The sequence below is a fragment of the Strigops habroptila genome, chromosome 1 (assembly GCF_004027225.2).
Source record: "Strigops habroptila isolate Jane chromosome 1, bStrHab1.2.pri, whole genome shotgun sequence".
In the NCBI taxonomy this organism is placed as follows: domain Eukaryota; kingdom Metazoa; phylum Chordata; class Aves; order Psittaciformes; family Psittacidae; genus Strigops; species Strigops habroptila.
Window position 1 is genome coordinate 36,863,578 of NC_044277.2, and position 16,864 is coordinate 36,880,441.

General features: G+C 35.6%; 1 protein-coding gene across 5 annotated transcripts in view; it reads right to left on the reverse strand.

Annotated features, from left to right (window-relative positions):
- NKAIN3 (sodium/potassium transporting ATPase interacting 3) overlaps nucleotides 1-16,864 on the reverse strand; it is a 353,092-nt gene that overhangs the window by 165,017 nt on the left and 171,211 nt on the right. For 4 of the 5 annotated variants that reach the window (XR_003991859.1, XR_003991860.1, XM_030489690.1 and 1 more), the window contains exons 2-3: nucleotides 15,853-15,990; nucleotides 7,669-7,749 (exon numbers count right to left, since the gene is read on the reverse strand). Coding sequence is in view for 3 of the 5 variants with exons in the window: in XM_030489690.1 (XP_030345550.1) it covers nucleotides 7,669-7,749; nucleotides 15,853-15,990 (219 nt within the window). In the remaining 2 variants the exon portion in view is untranslated. The remainder of the gene's footprint in view (nucleotides 1-7,668; nucleotides 7,750-15,852; nucleotides 15,991-16,864) is intronic. The other variant, XM_030489680.1, reaches the window with a different exon arrangement.

Consider the following 16,864-nt stretch of genomic DNA (forward strand, 5'->3'; position numbering starts at 1 on the left):
CGTAATTTTTTTCCAAAATGACCTTATGCCCAAATTGTGCCACCAAGATAGCTGCATGTTAGTTGTCCTTCCAAGATTAAGCATATATTTCATTAAAACTTACATGATGCTAGAGCTTTACATAGTAGAGTGAAAAAGACAGAGTATCAAATCACTTTGGTTTTGTGAAATCTGGAACATCAGAAAAACCCCAACAAAGTCTCTTCAGCTAAAACAGAAGTCTTTGAGGCTAGTTCAGTGTTGAAAATTTTGAATTGGAGGAATGTGCACTGATTTCAATATTAGAGTACTAACAGATTAATACTCTTCTGCTCTTTGATTTGCATTTCTTGAGGTTTTTTGGGGGGGAGGGAATTTTTTGTTTGTTTGTTAAAAAGAGCATGTATTAAGGCATCTTCTTAAGCATTCTGCAGGTAGCATTTCTTTAGTTTTATTTTCAAAAGGCATGCACGTCTGTAGTTTTTCTGTCTTTTTGGCTGAGAATTAAATTGCAAATAAAAAGATTATATATTTTTCCATAGCTTCACCATTATGAATTGATAGTTGGTCGCTAGTTGTTTTCTAACTTTTCATGGAAACAATCATTGTATTCTAAACAGAAACTACCACATGCAGTTTCTGCTCCTGCACGTAGTGATGTCAGCCTAACACAACATCAAAAAATACTGTTTGCAAACACCACTGAAAGGCACACCACCAACACACTGAATCTATGATTAAAAGTACCTAATACAAGCCAAGGCCAGAGCTATTATTCTGAAGCACAGAAATGTTGTTTCTGTTCAATATTACACTGCATAACTTCACAGTAAATTGGTTTCCAGGTTTATTGGCAAAGTAATTAAAAATTCAAAAGGTTGCTGTTTGAACAGAACATTATGGAAAAGTATTAAATACAATTGAACCTGGAGATTATTTCTTTTTATAGTGAGAGAGCAGCAGGATGGGAGGAGCATTTTGCATAAAGAAAGTCATACTAGAAGTTCATATTTTAGCGAACACGTTTCAGTGGAATGTGTATTGTAGAAAAGGGCACGAGAACAACAAAAAAGAGACAACTGGTTCTAAATTTTTATTTATTTATTTTTTTTAATTAAAAAACCCCAACAAACTGTTACTTTTGAGAGCTGGTTCAAAGAAAGAGCGAAGGCCAAGGGAATTAAATGGATTATATGGATTATGAATCGATAGTTTGCGGCTAGTTGTTTTCTAACTTTTCATGGAAACAATCACAGTATTCTAATTCTAAGCATTACAACTTATATTGTGACTGTTTTTGTTTACCTTTATAGTAGTTTAATTCTATTTACTTAAATGGTGTTTAATTAGCATTCCTCCTTTTTCCATGTCACAGATGATTCTGGAACATGACTTTTAAAACAACAATTTACTAACCCCTTTTGGAATAATAAAGCTGGGGAAGGAAGATGAGGCAAGAGGGTCCAAACCTCAAAGAAACAAAACCAATCTTTTAGTCAGGTTTAATTTCTGCAAGTTGAATTTTACTAGCACACACACTAGAAAGAGATTATATTTAACTACTTCTATAAAACTAGTTATTTGTAATGTCTAGAAACTGCAGAATGCCTACAGCTACATCTACTGCTCTATCATGATCCGTTATTTCTGCATACCACAGCTAGTAGCAGCTGATGGCATCAGCTGAAGTAAATGGACATATAGTAGTGGGGAGAGTATGAAGGTAATGGGTATGAGAGATGCTGACCAAAGCAACCGATATGAATCACAGGCGTGTGGGAAGAAATTCTCAGCTGAGTTGGACATGAATGTATGCATTATGTCCAGCAGCAAAGAAATATACTATTATCACTCTCAGATTGTCCTCAGTGAAGGATGTGTTTCTGTGAAAGGCAATGATTTGTGTTCAATTAAAAATCTATCAGTAGAACAGAAAGCACATGAGTCTTATCTGTAACAGAGGTCTAATCTCTACCAGGAGCGAACAGCAATGGCAGCATCACTCTGACTTGGTGTCACACAGCTGAACACCAAAACTCCACCTCTGCATGCTCAAGAACTGCTATCAGCCACCTTTCAGCCTCAACTGGGGTGTCTCATTTTCTGTGTCCCTACACACCTGCTGGGGAAAAAAGCCAGAGAGACCCCAAGCTCCCCAGCTGGAATGTCACTCCCATCAAAATTAATAAGACTCTGACTTCATTAAAGATGTAGTTTTGAGCCTTCAACTTGTACTCATATTTTCATTTTTAACATTCTTATCCTAAGCCATCCATGGACACTAACTTGGGTTTTTCTTTTGACAGAGGTTTATTTCTATAGATTAAAAACAGAAGGGCAAAAGAGTTATCCAGCGATACAGTTTTGTAGCAGCTTTAGATCCTATTTGTTGCCTTTTATTAAAAAAAGCTTCCCCTGATCTCCAACCAAATCTTTTTTGCCACATGTTCAGCAAATTGTTTCTTGCCCTTCTTCCCAATGGATATGAAAAACTTGATCACTTTCCTCCACATAAAATCACTTATGTGTGAGTAGATGTACAACGACCCACCTTCAGCCTTCTGCTTAGACAGGGAAGTCTTTTACATTCCACCTGCTGATTTTCAGTACAGGTTTTATGCATGCTGCCAACTTCGTCCACAAGCTTTTTGGACTGGGCTATTCCATAGAGCTAATTATAATGCTAATTACACCAAAATAATTGTCTCTGTTTTTTCACTTACATCAACCCAAATTAGAATGAGAATCACATTTACTTTCATATTGCTAGCCTATAAATTCAAGCAACTCTCATGGTCTCATTTCGCATTTTAAAAAAGACACAAGCTTATACCTTTACATCTCTATTAATTATGAAATAGCCTTGGTTTTAATCTTAACTTACTCCATTTGAGATCATTAGATGTAACTGCACAACAATTAAGGATTGACTGACATGGACCAGATGGAATAAATTGGATTCCAGAAGTAGCCAGGATAAAGTCCACATAATTAGCCTCTATTCTGATGCACAATGTTTTGTTTAGAAAAAAGTACCAGGTTTCTATTTATACAGAGTCTTATTAAGTAATTTATTAATTCATTTTGTGCTTGGATGGAATAAATTGTTAATTTTAACAGAGTTATAATTCTATCCTTCAACTACAGATCCATATAAGAATTTATCCTGTAGCTGTGTCTTAATAAACTTGACTGGGAGCCCTACAGATTCTGAGATTCCATTGATAAAAGTAACTATTACAAGGAAAAAATATGTGAAAGAAGATTGTTTTATTAATTAACATATGCAAAATTTCCTTTGGCTTCAGGGGAAAGTTTTAAGTTAGTGTTACAGGCACATTAGACAGTTCACATTCACCTACATTCAATACCTAAAACTAAGGAAGTGATAATAAACAAGCTGTTTTAGAAGTAGTTTCCTACTGAATATATGAATGCTTGCTATGCAAATCCTTGGTCAAAAGCAATGAAAGAGTCAGTTGATAAAGAGCTCAATCTTGGAAGCTAAACTTACAGAAATCCAGAATAAGGCAAAGTTCATGCTCAAGAAGCATGCCACGGAAAAAAAATTAAACATGCAGAAGAAGAAGAAACATCATAGAAAAAGATGAAAGAGCTCATCAACATTGCCCAGCTGCTTAGGTAAGGTATATCAAACAACACGAAAGGAATATGCCCCACTGGAATGCTGCTATACATTTACTGAATAAAGGCATTAACACATGCAAACATCACTAACTCACAACAAAACAAGCAGTAGAAAAATGAGCTAAAGAAAAGTATCAGTTGGAACAGAAAATTATAAATACAAATAAGCGCAGCTATTTTCATACTGGATCTGAAATACTGGAGGGGTATAAACAATAGAAATATTAGCTGTACACACTAAACAAATGAAGTCCCCTTTGTACAGAAGTACATAATAGAATGTATTGCTGGGGATGGAGAGCTGGCTTATACAAGTAAGAAGTTCTCTTGTCCGTATTTAAGAAGAACATACAATACTTCAAAATAACATCTTCTGGTGTTGTATCAGGTAAGATATAATCAATGTTTATTTTCAAATGCTCTTTAGAAAATTTTCTTTTATCTCTTATTCCTTGAGATTTGTGTTTATGTCTATGTATTTTAAATTGCCCATATTCTCAAATGTAGCAATTAGAACACATTTTCATTTCAAGACATAGAACAAGATCCAAACAACTAATGAGCTCATGTATGGATGTAGCAATCTGTCATCCTGCAGCGAAGGATTAAAAGGTCATGTTATAATAGCAGATTTGTTTCTCTCATATGGAGTAGTTAACACTAAAAATTATGCTTTCAATTTCACAAAAGTAATAAACAAAAAATACAGACAAATTTCCTGTTTCATAAGGGTGTATTTTCACTGCTAAAAATCAGGAAGAAACTATGTTAACACAAATGAAAAAGAATTACATGGGTATATTTATTTTATTTCTGATCAAATACAATTTCTTTAGCCCTGAAAAAGGCATTAAAATTTTATGCGCACATCTGTATCACAAGCAAAAGAGTTTGGCTTATATGTTGTCTATAAGGTAGTTAAAGAGGAAACCTTTACTCATTAGCTTTCTGCTTACAACACTCGGCTGTAGGAAAGCCCTGCTTATTTCCCTTTCATACCGGAGAAGACTTGAATGCTTATCATCTCTTTCCCAGGAGACTGCTTGAATTGCCATACTGTAGTTATTGGGAGTGCTTCCACAGAAAGCTCTTCTGTGAAGCTTTCTCTCTTTAAACAAAATAATATGATATTAATTGAAGCAGGGATTGAGACCTAAGTGAATTCCTTGACAACAAGCCTACAGCCATATATAGTCTTCTAGTTCCACGCTTACCCCACCCTACCAGCTTCCTCCCCTCATGTCTACCAGTTTGTCTCTCCAGATTATTAAGAACAAATCTGATGGGAATTCGAGTATATACGAAATTAACTTTATTTTCCCCCTCCCCTGAAAATTACTTTAAAACATGAAATGTGTTTGCAACTAAAAATATACTTTCCATGTCACTCTTGTGAAGAAATATCACATTTTTCTGAAAGAATGGAAAGGATCAAGTCACATACATAGTGTTTGATACTAGGAGGGTAGGTGGCAGAAGTTTTCATCGCTCTTTATCAAGAAAAGTTTAAAAATCTTGGTGACCTAGAACCATAAACTTTAAATTAAATATCAAACTGTTCCTTTAAAAGAAAAAAAAAATCAGTTTACCAGGGAAATCTGAACATTATGCATTATAATTGCAGGAAAAATGTTTCAAACTCTCACAGCAAAGAACAGGCCTAAATTACGTATCTCCTTCTTATTCAAATTTTCCATTAACTGAAGTGGAACTCCTTGGCAGAATGCAAACAGCGAATATTCAAAGGAGATCTTCCTTTCTGACACAAGAATAAGATCTGAGCGAAATTTCAGTGGTGGGGGGGTTCCTATTAGGACATTTGAAAAGTCTGTCCACATCATATGCATACTCCGAGTGAAGATACTGAATTAAAACTACATTTATTATTGCACCAAGTTATATTTCCTGATAGTAGTCAAGATCGAAGACCTAACAAATTCTCGGGACTCCAAGCAACAGCTAATTCTGATCAGAGCAACTATAAACATGATAGTGCTTAAAAACAAACAAGCAAACAAAAATCAGTCAACTGCCAGACAACATCAAATTTCTCCTGAAAATATGTCAACAGACGTTAAAAATTATATTCAATCTGCATTCATTTCAGAAACAAAACCTTCTTTTTTAAATGGAAAAATAGAACAATAGCAAGAAAAAAGGTGAATATTCTCGGCCATTATTTCAATGCTGAGAAAAGAGCCATCCTGAAAAGCTTCTAATGGTATTTGATTTCCCAGACATAGTGACATACCTTGATAACAGCACCTTTCTGTATCACGCCTAATAACACCAGAATATGTCCACGGAAAGCAATGACAAAATTTTTAGGCTACCATGTTGGTCAAAATGTGGGTCCCAATTAAACCAGTGTCAAATACCTATCATTTTGTAAATACCCAGGATTTTATGTGTATGGTGAAAAAAGACTTCAGCCTCTTGATGACTTATCTATCTCCAGTAGTTTTCAGAAACAGCATTAAAGGGACTTTAAATTCCATGGTTTAATGAACAAAATTCTTGATTCTATCATTACTAGCTTGGTCCCGATACTGGTGTCTTTCATATGCAAGAGCAGTTAACTTCCATGGAAATAATTTTGTATGTATCACCTACTTTTCACAAAAACTACTTTTCAAATGCTGCAATTATAAACCACAACATAAAAATTACATCAAAATTCTGAGATCAAAGTACGTACTAATAAAAGGGATTTTTCTCAACTGCTGAGTAATAACTTTTGCTACTATTTCTTTGCACTGTGATTTGCCATATATATTAAGTAATAATATATATTATCAAGTAATATAATTACTTAATGTATAATTAAATATGAAGACCTATAAGTGAAACAGTGATGAAACTGAAAGATTCAAGATTTCAGTTCAAACCTGTTGGTTTATAATTCCCTCACACTAAAGATATGATCAGAGTCTTTTGCAATCAATGGAAAGGCAAGACAAATTTTCACAAAGTCAGGGGTCGGACTAAGTTTCACTTCATTCTTAATCACTTAGATAAAAACACTATTTATGTATAAAAATATAATAGGCACTACAAAAACAGGCATCACCAACTGATTGAAAAAATACAAACTCTATTTATAATGAAAATGAACAATTACTTTGGGCATTTATCACTTCCATGTGGTGCTCTTCCGTTCATCTAGTAGATTTTAAAATCAGAACATACCAATATGATAATTTATGTTGATAGTCTATGAAATGCACTAATTTCCTCATCAAGCCTATGACTTCTGGCAAACTACATCATATCTGCTGTAGCTTTCCACTATGAAATTTTATCACCAAAGGAATCTATCACTGAAAGCTTTAATTTTAATGAAATTTTTACTGAGTACATTACATTTCATTTCTTATTAAATCGTTTTCACTAGTTTTCTGTTGTCAGCCAAAAGCTAGGATTTTTAATGCTGAACCCCCACAAGTATGTAGCTCACAAATGTTCCCATCTGAATTGAGCTAAAAGCAATGCATGAATTAACCATGATGTAGTTCATATCTCTAAATCTACAACCAATAATGGGGTCGTTTATTCTATTCATAATACCGGGATGAGCATGCGCTATGGGCATACCGTGCCTGGAATCATTTAAGTATGAATGTGGTAAATAAAGATCAATACCATAAATGTCCAACAAGAGGATAAAAAACAGCAGATGTATAGAACTCACTGTAGATACAATGCTGAATACGAACTATGTAATGGAAGTGCCACCTTGTAGGAAGGCAACGCGTATCTTGATACTTTCAGACAACATTTCTGCACTAATCGAGGTTTGAATAAGGAATCTGTGACCTAGAGCACTGAGTATCGTGAAAAGGAAAGTTTTATTCAGATGTGAAAAAAGTCACCCTTTGCCATTTGTTCTTTTTTTATAAAGAATCAACATTTTCACTGTGAGACCAATTTGCTCAACAAGTTATTACATTAACCTTCTTTGTAAGTTTCTTTAGCTGCTTTCACAGCAGTCCTGCTGTTAAAACACCCTCCCATAAACCTGAAGAAGGATAAGTGACCTACCTTAGAAAGTCCGCCTACTTCCAAATAGAAGCAGATAATGAAAACATTCCAGGTGACCCACAGGGCAGTCCACACCGTGTACTAAACATAAAGCCGGATGAAAGCAAAAAGACAGAAAAATAAAATGTGAAGATGAAAGGACTTTATACTGAGCAGATCAATAATAAAAAACCTGATATCAATAAGTATTGTTCTTCTGGGAACAGCCAAGACAGAGAGTTCAGAAAAGGAGTTCTCCCTGCAGAAGTCCCCTGAGAACCATAGGAAATTACAAATCCAATATTCATTGCTGCTCTAAATAAATACCAATAAAACAGATTTATTCTTTACAGTTTTATACTATCCTACTGATACCAATTATGTCCAAAATGCTGTTTTGGGGCAATTGTGAGTCATTCGCAAATCATGATTTAGCTCTGTTAAAGGAGATTCCAGAATAGTAAAATAATTTAAATAGGCAAATATTTTTAAAATAATATTTTAATACTGTGAAGAAATACATGAGAAAAAAAGGACACCAAAGAAAACAGACCTACTGATCCGATAATTTAGATTAAAAAAAAATCAAATGAGTAAAGGGTAAATCTGATCTCTTAAGAATCATAGGATCATAGAATCATAGTATGGTTAGGGTTGGAAAGGAACTTAAGATCATCTAATTCCAACCACCCTGCCATGAGCAGGGACACCTCACACTAGACCAGGTTGCTCAAGGCCTCATCCAGCTTGGCCTTGAACACTGCCAGGGATGAAGTACTCACAACTTCTTTGGACAGCCTGTTCCAGTGCCTCACTACCCTTACAGTAAAGAATTCATTCCTTATGTTTAACTTAAATCTCCCTGTTTCAGTTTGAACCCCTTGTCCTATCGCTACAGTCCCTGATGCAGAGTCCCTCTCCGGCAACCTTGTAGGCCCCCTTCAGATACTGGAAGGCTGCTATGAGGTCTCCACGCAGCCTTCTCTTCTCCAGGCTGAACAGCCTAATTTTCTTAGCCTGTCTTCATATCGGAGGTATGGGAGGAGTCTTTCAATAAAAGGTATTTTAATTACATTTGAAAATAACACACTACTCCAGCCCTTGTAGCCGTGAACCCAATCCTACAATGCACCCTTAACAGGTGAATGTACTGATATCCTTCCTTGTTTCTCTACTCTATCTTACCTTGTTTCTCTTGCATGAGAGTGCAAGACTGAACTCATGCTACATCCACAGCATGAATGGGAGATTAATTTGTCTACCGTAAATCATCTTTTGCATTTTAATTGTCAGCATAATTGACTGACACTATTTCCTTACAGATGCACTGTTTACCTATACACAGCTGTAAACTACACCCAATTAACACTTCAAGCAGTACACCTCAGAAGCATCTCTGTCTGATGGGCTAAGCACACCCTCAGCCACATTGGAGCTACACCCACCAGAAAAAGGCCATGAGCAGCAGCACCGCCGCTTTACATTTATGTGCTTGCAACCTTCACAGTGGGGAATTGCTGCTAAGCATCTTTGCAAGTCTAATTAGCTGGGACCAGATGAGGTTAATATGCTATTGTTTTGCCTCAATACAATCAGTAAAGCTCAACACCCTGTTCTATAATATGCTGGATCCCATTTCCATCACATGGGTGCCTCCAGCTTGGCTTTCTCGGGCAGTGTTGGCTTATGTTCCCCTCTTCCTTCCCCTCCCTGTGAAGTATAATGAAAGGTTCAGGTGAAGAGGGTTTCCTCACTTTGATTACCCCCACATGCATACAGCCATTTCTGTACATCAAACAGGTTAACTGCTTTAATTTAATTTCTTATGAGGTCCTTAGGCAGTTTGGGTATGGCTATGGCATAAGAAGTGGGTCATTAATAAACAAAATGAGAGTAATGCTCCTGGGCCATTTTCTCTGGCTTGCAAAGAAGGGCACTGTGGCAATTCTGGATAATTCTAAAATAGACAAAACTGCCGTGGTCTGCAAGCAGTATAAGGTCTGTACTATTTATAAGATTAACTTAAAAGAGGATAACACATTTTACCACATTTGCTGACTTTGTAGTAACTCATCGTAAGCTCCTGATTTTTCAACATACATCCTCAGAACATCAAGTGCAGAGCATTCAAAATGAATGGACACTTAATACAAGCCCAGTTGCATGTAAAAAGCAGATTTCAGAATATTCAAGAGAATTTCCCTTTTTAAGAAAGAATTTTTTATCTGTCCATGAATGAAATCTGTCATCACAACAACAGGAAACGTACATGATCTGCCAGGCAAAGCCAAATCTCTTAATGGCCTCATTCTGTCCCATGGGCACCAATGACAACTCTGAACCATGCAGGCAAAAGTGTCTGAATGTGCTTTGCCAGGCTGGTTTACACAGTCAGGACCTGTTTGGTTCCTTATCCACTGTGAGGATTACAGGAAGAGAATTACAGGTGAAAAGCATGTGCACACCTTGAAATCCAGCTGCTCTGTATAGAAAGGCTCTTCCTACACACTCACTGAACTACAGTAACATGAATCTAATCTCCCCTTTACTTTAAGCACATAATAATTACATATTCAGTAGTTAGTACTATATAGTTTTCTAAAATAAGAAAGTTATTGTCAAAATTAGAAAACACATGATTTTGGATACGTAAATAGCAGATTTTTTCTTTGTATACTGTTATAGGTACTTAAGGTAAACTACATTAAAGAAAGGTTTTAAGACAGCAAAAGCAAGAAAGCAAAATTAGGAAATGTCAGAATTCTGATTTAATTTTTCTATCTTGTGGCTATGCAATACAATGCAAACATTAATTAAATCACCATATGTATATTTTTGTTTTAGAAGACCTTACCTTCCTTAATACATTTTATCAACAGCTAACTCAATAATTCTCTTTGTTGCTCAAACCCTGCTCTAAGGACAGAATGTTAATTTCCTCATGAGTTTTTCTAAGATGCTCATTGTTGTAATGTGTGAGAGCTGTACAAACATTAACTAATTTACTTTATGTTATAAAGGAATGATACAGCTCTCAGAATGCAAATGATGTTTTGATACATGCAGAGATTACATTCAGAAATATTCATACATTATAGGCATACAACCTGAGATGCTTAAGAGTTCATTTTTCAGAGCACTTGGGGTTATAAAGCGCTTTACAAGCTCAGTGTTCAGCTCCCTGTGGCTGAGCATTCAGCGCTTCTGCAAATCAGACCACAAGGTCTCAAGACAAGTACCCAGACTGTAAGGGGAAAACAAAGCATGTGAAAAGTTTGGTTTAAGTGACTCACTTTGTGTCAAAAAAGGTTTCAGTGACTGAGAGGAGAGAGAAAGCTCAGCTACCTGGCACAGCCTTCACAACAAAAGCAATCTTTTATTCTTGCTGTCAAATGCCTTATTTTTTGCATGACTTCTGTTTTCTGCAAATCAAGTTTCTATTCTATAGCTGCAACTACCAGAAAAACCCCAATGTCTGTCCTTTCTATTGCAACTGGAAAAAATTGACATGCATCCATGCAGTTCAAAACTGCAAATATACAAAAGGATCACATAAAGATTGCACAGGAGGGCTTTAATAGCAGCTTCTCTTCATTTGAGAGTTTCTCCCTGAAAAAATTGTAATACTTTTGAACATTATGTGTATGTCTGTTCAATCCCCTCTCTCCAGCCAGCAATTCCTTCCCCAGCTGTATGGCCAGCCACATTCAGTCACCTCCGGCTCAAATGGTATCATGCCCAACATCACAACCCTCACTGTATCTGACATGAAGAAGGAATTCACCACACAACACCACAGGTTGAACCAATAAGAAAGGATTTTTGTTTAGGGGTTTTTTTTGTTTGTTTGTTTGTTTTTTTGTTGGTTTCCTTTGGCTTTTTTGTTTTATTTTGTGTTTTTTTGGTTTGGTTTGGGTTTTTTTTCCTAATTATTTTGTATTTTATATCCCATATGATGCACTACTTAAAAATTACCTAGACATTTTCATTTAATAGATCCCTTCTCCTGGAAGGACCTAGGACACTGGTGATAACCTTTGCTGTTTTCTCCCCATGACGCACTGTATGCATTCTTGCTTTTGTTTTTTTACACTAAGGATTGTGTACTATATGGTGTAAGGAAGCATTTAGATGTTATTCGGAGTGAGTACACCCTAAACATTACAGGTCAAATGTCTGTTAAATTACTGTGCAACCTAGTAGGTTCCTTTCAGATCTTTTTCTTAATGCCTCTGCCTCTATACAGTAATGACATTTCTATACCTCTTTTGACTCTACAGGTCATATTGAAACCGATGCAGAGATACCTTTCACATACCAGTGAAATACAACCATTTCTAGAGTTAAATCATTGTTATTATTGGACACAATGTTACAAAAAGAAAGGGTTAAAAAAAAAAAATGCAAAGAATGGTTTCTCAAACTGAAAGGTAAGAGAGAAAAGGGAAATTTCTAAGTGTGATTATTACAAAGATCATGGGGTAAGTTTAGCATTAATGAATAAACTATCTCAAGTGAATATTTAACCTGAAGTGCAGCACCTCCTCTGACAGTGTCTTGGCATTAGGAGAAATGAATGTTGGCTCAGGGATACTTCAAGGGACAGGCAGCAACTGCTGAGTCATCGGATCACCCTCCTGTAATACCTGGCTGTGCCTCAGAGGCATCAGTACTTGCAGAGCCCTACTTAGTCACATTTGTGAAAGATGACAAGGAAACTGGCATAAATCAACATATATTGGAACAGTAATGACTCAGGACTTATCAGGTAGGATATTCAAGGAGTAATTTTGGATGCCTAAATATTTCACATGTGTTTTGACTGTCTGTAGTAACATTTGCTTGAATACTGTGTAAAGTATCCTGTATAGCCTTTCTTCTGCTTTTGTTTTTTATGCCTCTTGGCTTTTCAGGTGTACACGTTGACTATGTATCATATTATTAAATGGAATAAATTAAGGCAAGTAAAGCACAGATTTCCAACTAATATTCCCCCTATTTAAGTATATTATTTTCATCTCTCACTGTTCATTAATACATTTATATTCAGCTTTGGGCCAGGTTTGTGCAATTTTAGCTACATGATTCATAATTCAGAAAGCTTTTGAAGTCTCATATCAGAAGTAGAAGAGGGGTTAACTCCCAACTTTAACAAGTATCCTGTCAACATCTTTAATCAGTTTTAATAGCCTGAAAAATCTTGCTGGTGATAGCAAGTCCTATTAAGAAAAGAAAAGCATGCACAGGGAAATGGATCATAGCAGAGCTCTGGAGCTGCATGACAAGTGTGTTACAGCATAGTTAAAACTGAAATTTAGATGGTTTTATTTCTTTGCAAATGTTTGGGTAAGTTTTAAATGAGCCAATATGGGAAAATTAGGAATCAGCTATGCACTTTTATGTCCCCTGGGAACTTTGCACTGATTTAATTCAGCGACAAAATATTCAAGTACTGAAAATAGAACATCCGCTTAGTGACAAGACAAATTGTCCACAAAAATTGATCTAATTAATACAAAACTAATAGAAATAATTATTGGATTTAAACTAATTAGGACACTTGGAGTTAATGTTGTTTCTTCCTTTCTCTCTCTCTCTCTCTGTGTTTCCTAAGCTCTGAGGACTCAGAATTTTACCTATGAGCAAGTGAAATTCCATATTTATTTCAGAATCCTTATAGACCTGTATCTGAAGGACCGTAGACAGAGAATATGAGCTACTGCCTTTACCTACTTGGAATGACAATTGTATTCGACAGCGATGCTTCATGACTCAGCCATTGCGTGGCAGCTTTTAGATGGTAGGGCATTTTTTGGTAGAAAGCTCTCAGTCCAAATTTTATATCACTCAAACTATGAAGCAGAAATCATTTCTTTATTCAGAATTTAATCTACAATGGCTATGCTTATGCTGCTGTCAAAGAAATGAATACTGCTTATGTAGTCATTAAATGACGGTGATAAACTAGCTAGCCTGGGTTCAATGATAGTGGAAGAGTGAGAAGCATGCAACTGCTTTTGCGTTTATCCAGCTTTTTTCACAACCCTCTCTGACCTCCTTGGCTCTAGGTATCTGGACCAAAAGCCTGCTGAAGAACTAGTGTCTGAAGAACTAGTCTCATGTTTGAGTGCAGTACAGATGTACTTCAAGTTATTGCCCTACGTGTAATGCATTTATTCACTTACTTTCCCATTTCTGCCTTATGCTAAATTTTCGATGAGAGAGAACATGAGCATAGAATGGCAAAGTGAAAGCTTTTTAACTTCTCTTGTCAGGGAAACCTTCAAGCACAGCCTTCTTTGCACAGAAGATAAAGATATTCTTTTGAGGTCAAACCAAGGACCCTAGAGCTGGTCAGCTTCAGCCAAAATCCCTATCAGAGTATGATAGTATGGGGACATTTTGGACCCACATGTGCTAAATTAATTTTGTGTAGACAGTTTACAGAAGTAAACTTTTGTATCTGACATGATTCTCTCTTTAATTTTTTATATTCTGATGGGACAATCTGCATTAGTGAAACTGATTTCCAGGGAAGTCTTAAGGAAAAATGAATGGATATTAAGCATACTTTTCTTGAAGTATTTGGTCACTTTTTCAGTTAAACTGGATTTAGCTTACTCTAAACCAGAAGCTTCAGCAATCAAAGTATATAAAAGCAGGACTCAACATATTTCTTTTGCCAAAGCCACAGTACCAAAATCTTACTCTAATGGGGGACACCAACCACTACCATATTCAGCAAGGGCTTCGATGTGGCTAAATTTGAAATGTTCATTACATTGGAAAAGATATAGAAATAGTCAACAACTGTTGTGTTTCATTTGAAAACCAAAGCGGAGCTTCCACCACTGAACAGAAGTGCTGAACCTGAGGGGACAGAGATTTTGTGGTGTTGCACTTCAGACATTCTGAAGAGCAACACCACTGATTCTGCTTGTCTATTACAAAGAGAAGAGCAACTTGTATTTCTTTTCTTCATTTATTCTTGGTCTAATTGACCCATCTGGATATTTCATTCTTTAATAAAATAAAATTCCTATGTAATTTTACAGATGTTTACCCTCACTTACTTCCTACGCTTTATGTATAAAATGGAGAACATGAAGCGAAAAAGTGAGTCATCAATATATGAATGTATATACACTGCTGCCTAGTTCTCCAACCACAGGTAATAGATAAAAGTGCTATTATTTACATCAATCCATTTTCAATTATTTATAGTCTGCTTGTGAAGCTTAGCTAATGTAAGTATACGGAACCTTGGCTTCACTTTTTGTTCACTTTTTCTTTTAAGACGTGACAAAGAATTACAGGGTTCCAGGCTTGACTAGAAAAGATAGATAAACAAATACTGAAAAAAGCTTCATCTTTTGCCCAGTAGACATTTATTTTACCTTTTCATGAGGGAAAAAAAAATAACTTTTGCATCTTAAAATCCATTACCAACAGCACAAATGAAATACTCCACATACAGAATCTGTCAAGTAAAGACATAATATTCACCCATTCAGAAAAGACTGAGAGGGAAGAAACAGATATATTTTTGTTGGCAGTTTCCTTCACAGCTTTGAAAGTATTTTTGTTTCTGGTTATGTTGAGAATATAGGAAAAAGATCTATGAAGCTTCAAGTTACAAGCACCAGAGAAAATTTATAACAATTTCATGTCAAGGCCATAAATACAGGTTCCAGAAAAGTTAAATGTGACAGGGAGATTTCTTTTGAACCCATGGGCCACAGGACCAAAGGAATTTCTATAATCCTTGTTTCTCCCTATTTAAGAGGAATATGTAGCTAAATATAACTTGACCATTAATTTTTTTAATTTTTATTTTATTTTTAATGGCAATTGATTCTGCTTGTCTATTGCAAAGAGAAGAATAATTTGTATTTCTTTTCTTCATTTATTCTTGGTTTAATTGACCCATCTGGGTATTTCATTCTTTAAAGAATCTTACTAGTGACTTGTATCATGGTCATGATTTTGGCAGCATTTTCTCTAGGTTACCCATTCTTGCTAGATTCCAAAATCTCAGAAATGCCACTCAGTAGTCCTAAATTTGCAAAATGATATGGAACCCTCTGAAGTTTCTACAGAAATACCATCTGGAGTTTTGAAACCAAGAAAATTCTGCTTTGTAATATAACAGATTTTAAAACTAATTGGGGGGAGGGAAGAAAAAAGGTAATAAATGAGACTTACCACGACTATATATCGAGGCCTAAACTGGATGGTTCCAAACAAACCCAAAATGACAACTATTATTTGTAGGAAATTGCCAAGGATAGGAGCCCATTGGAAACCAAGGAAGTCAAAGATCTGTCTCTCTAATGCTGCCAGCTGTAAGAAAACACATAAACAGAACATTCACTTTTTAATTATGGGTGAGACAGAACACTTGACATTTTGTTATTTGCACCAGGATTCCCCAGAGAAAAGTGCATCAAAATTCTGAAACTATGGTTCCTGGGTGTAGCCTTTGTCAGCATTGTCAGTACACTGGTATCTGAAGATAGCTACTAGTCAAGCTACTAAAAAATCATACAGATCTTCTAACGAAAATCAATTGGAAAGAACTTTAAGAAAATGTTTGCAAAATACTCATATAATACAAAAATACCTCTACAAATTCAGACAAGTTTTATTTTACTCTTGTATGCTGGAAAATCTAAGTCTTGACAATACTTATTTGAATACAAAATTTGTCTTAAACAAAAGCTCACATAGGTTGAGCAAAGCCATGTGAACCTTGCTGTTGTTACTGAAGTATCACCATGCTCCTCCCTTCCCCATGTCTGTGATTTCTTAGATTCAGTATCAACTAATTTGCTACCAATTTTTGAAAATCTAGTCTGTTGTTCTAAAGATACTAAATTCAACTTTCTCAGCAGCATAGTTGAAGTTTAAACTTGGTTCAGTATTTTTCCAGCTGTAGCAAGACATTTTTGAGCATTAAATAGAATCCTATCGAGAAACAACTGAGTTTCTGTGCTTGGCAGAATTTATTACACAGCTACTTGATTTTACTACATTGTTACGAACCCTAAAATTTACTGAAATACGTACTTAAAATACTTCTAACAGAGTCAGATGGAATAAGCATGGCCCTATAAATACCAACTGAAGTATTATCATATGTGGCTATTTCACATAAACCATTTCATTTTACATGTAATGGCCAGATTCAATCCTTACCTACAAGCAGTGCTAGGTG